Source organism: Cornus florida, unplaced genomic scaffold (genome assembly GCF_030987335.1).
Source record: "Cornus florida cultivar Cherokee Brave unplaced genomic scaffold, ASM3098733v1 CherokeeBrave_3.0.0_Hap2_Chr09, whole genome shotgun sequence".
Lineage (NCBI taxonomy): Eukaryota > Viridiplantae > Streptophyta > Magnoliopsida > Cornales > Cornaceae > Cornus > Cornus florida.
The window spans coordinates 40,727,482-40,730,847 of NW_026775579.1; the positions used below are offsets into that span (position 1 = coordinate 40,727,482).

The 3,366-nt window shown below is 30.7% G+C and overlaps 1 protein-coding gene across 1 annotated transcript; it reads right to left on the minus strand.

The window, feature by feature from the left end:
• Positions 1-2,105: 2,105 nt before the first annotated feature.
• LOC132272524 (uncharacterized) lies at positions 2,106-3,137 on the minus strand. The gene is made up of 2 exons (XM_059773657.1): positions 2,760-3,137; positions 2,106-2,672 (listed from the first exon to the last, which is right to left on the minus strand). The coding sequence occupies exons 1-2, from the start codon at positions 3,135-3,137 to the stop codon at positions 2,106-2,108; spliced, it is 945 nt and encodes a 314-aa protein (XP_059629640.1).
• Between the last annotated feature and the right edge of the window lie 229 nt (positions 3,138-3,366).

Below are 3,366 nucleotides of genomic sequence, written 5' to 3' on the forward strand. Positions count from 1 at the left end.
ATCTTTTGTATCAATACTTGCTTAATTTGATGATGATAATTTTGTAAATGATCTTATTTTCGTCAAATTCATGTAAAATCAATGTAACTATGGCCATGGAGGCCTTATTTTTGTAGCTATATTCCTTTGGACTCCAATTGTGTGTTTTGGACAATGACGTAATGAATTATATTGATTATGGATGGCAAACCAACTATTGTACAAAGGTTGTTCCATCAATGTATTCATACACATGATTGTTTTTGGGTTAGTTACAGTCACGTGAAAGTGTTCTTTAACATAGGATGCAAGTAGGAGCCAACCCATAGTTGTTTTAGGGGTAAAAAGGCCATGTTTTTTTAGGTTAGTGCTCTAAGGGTGGTAAGATTAATTTTTATTTATTTATTTATTTATATTATTTTGGTACTTACACACACTTGTCTCTTCTAAGATTTGAACTTCTGACCTCCCTTGGAAAAGTAAGAGGCTGATACAGTTAGACCACTGCCTTGGTAAGATTAAATTTATGTAAACTAAAGTAACTCAAGTTGTCTCATTTACAGATTTACTTGTTCTCTAAGGGCCTGCTTGGTTGGTGTTTTACTTTGGTGTTTTTGTTGCAGGGCTTCATTTTAGGCCCAAAAATATGTTTGGTAGCACTTGTTTTGTTTTAAACAGTAAAAAACAATGTTTTAAGGGCCCGTTTGGCATGCGTTTTACTTTAGGTGTTTTGTTTTTGGCTAAAACAGAAATAGCGTTTTTACTATTGGAGTGTTTTGGCAAAAATCGGAAGCACGTTTGGGAACGATCTTTTACTGTAGAAATGTCAGAAACAAAAACATGCAAAACATGTTTGGTAAGTCATGCGTTTCAAGAATTTTAAAAACAAAACATGTTTGGTAGCTCCAACTGTTGTAAACAAAATAAAACAGAAACAAAAAACATGTTTGGTTATCATTGTTTTTAATTTATTTTTATAAATTTTAAATTTATTTATAAATTTATTTCTATATAAATAGTCTATATATTTTTAATAAATATATTAAAATTTGAACACACAAACACACACACACACACACACAACATGTTATCTTGATCTGAAACTACACTTTAAGTTATTTGAAATTTCCTGGTATAGTTTGTTCCTTTGGTGATGATTGTCCATAGGTTTGTGTTTCATTCATTTTGCTCATTTTTCGCATTAGCGAAAGAAGAAAAAAAAAATACTACACAGCTCTGATAATAATTTTCGACTCTTATAAGTCTGCATTGGTGGGAATTTAACTCCAAAATACAGATTCTTGCCTTCTCTTTTGTAAAAAAATGTAAACCCCCACCAAATTATATATATATTAATTTTTGTAATAACCTATTTACAAGTTATTTGTAATAACCTACTTCAATTTTATTATCATTATACATGTATAGTCCAACTCAATATTAAAAATAAATAATCTCTAGTCACATTTTACTATACTACATGAGAGTCAACATTTGTAAAAAAATTTGCAATAACCTATTTACAAGTTCTTTATAATAACCTGCTTCAATTTTATTATGATTATACCTGTATAGTCCAACTCAACATTAAAAATAAATAATCTCTAGTCACATTTTACAATACTACATGAGAGTCAATATTTGTAAAAAAAATTTGCAATAACCTATTTACAAGTTCTTTGCAATAACCTGCTTCAATTTTATTATCCTGATACCTGTATAGTCCAACACAACATTAAAATAAAAACAAACTCAATTGAAAGCATAATTGAAATAGAGTGTATAACATTTACAAGTCCTTAAATATCTAAGAAATAAAATTATTTAAGTTATTATAGCCATCCAAATGTGAGATAATAAAAGTATTTAAGTTATTACAGCAATCCAGATGTGAGATAATAAAAATATTTAAGTTATTACAGTAATCCAAATGTGAGATAATAAAAGTATTTAAGTTATTACAGTCATCCAGATGTGAGATAATAAAAATATTTAAGTTATTACAGTCATCCAAATGTGAGATAATAAAAGTATTTAAGTTATTACAGTCATCCAAATGTGAGATAGTTGTGAGATAGTAATAAGTTAAACGATGACACAAAATACAATCATCCATAAAGAAAAACTCAAACATTCAATGCCCAACCAATTCTTACATCCTCAGGTGCCGAAAAAAAAAATTTCTGCCACTTCTCAGAATCATGTAATAACTTCGATACCTTAGCGAATTGGGCTATCTCAATTCCAGGTATTTTTTGTAAAAGGAGCATGGAGGCATCAAACATTTCATAATCTCTATCATTTTTTGAGGGAGAGAGAGCTTCATCATCTCCTTTCTCACATGAAGATACACGAGTAGAAGTAGAAGATGCTTTAGTTGCTTTCTCTATTGCAGCTTCCATTCTCTCAGCTCTCCTCTCAGAATTCTCATTCATGTTTGACAAGAGTGCAGCTATACCAGGAGATAAAGCATCTCTTTTGGCTTTCTTACCTTTACGTAAAGGTGGGGGACTGACCTCACAACCCTCTTCCTCATCATCATCATCATTGGGAGTGGGCAAAATGATTGTGGGTGGTGCTGTAGTGGATGGGTGGGCATGCATCCCTTTTGCATATGTGTCCCCAAATATAGTCGACATCTTGTCAAAATGCTTACATCCATACTTTTTATACTTATTTGCATTCGTAACAACCTACAAATTTTGTTATAATATTGACCACATAACCAATAATATACAAGATTTTATTATTTATTTAGGACTAATAGTTAAATTACTAACCTTGCACAACCTGTCCCATCTCTCTTCCTCAACTATAACCATGCCCGTCTCATTGTTATATCCCACGCCAGTCTCCGATAATAATTTCTTAAACTCAGTATAAATTTTCCTCAAACCATTAAACTTATTCCGAAGTTGGGTTAAACCAAATTTTCTCCCCGTTTGAACATTCATTTGTTTGACTAAATTACTCCAACCACTTTTACTAAATGTTGTGCCACTACGATTATTAGCTTTAACTTCTTCCACCATAATATTCACGAATTTTTCAATGAGTGACTCATCCCATAACAATTTTCCATCGTTCGTAACTTCAACCACTTCTTCAATTGTGAGAGAATCACCGCATTGTTCCACATTCTCAACATTCATATCCATCTAACATATTAATAACAACAATATAATTAATAACAAAAAAATAATAATTTTAAATTAGGAAAAACTATTGATGGTATTAAAGTTACTCTATCATAACTACTGATTCATGAATGTTTATACTATTACAATATGTTTATTCCCCTTTTATACATTTGCTAGAAAGAGCTTATGATTTTAGGTTTTACTTAGTTCCTAGGAAACGTACATATAGTTAATATGGCATAAGTGC

What these genes read in the sequence shown, in the direction of transcription:
- LOC132272524 (XM_059773657.1), bottom strand. Translation starts at nt 3,137, where the DNA reads ATGGATATGAATGTTGAGAATGTGGAACAATGCGGTGATTCTCTCACA. An exon ending in GATGGGACAGGTTGTGCAAG is followed by an intron (nt 2,673 to 2,759) that starts GTTAGTAATTTA and finishes CAAAATTTGTAG; the next exon opens with GTTGTTACGAATGCAAATAA.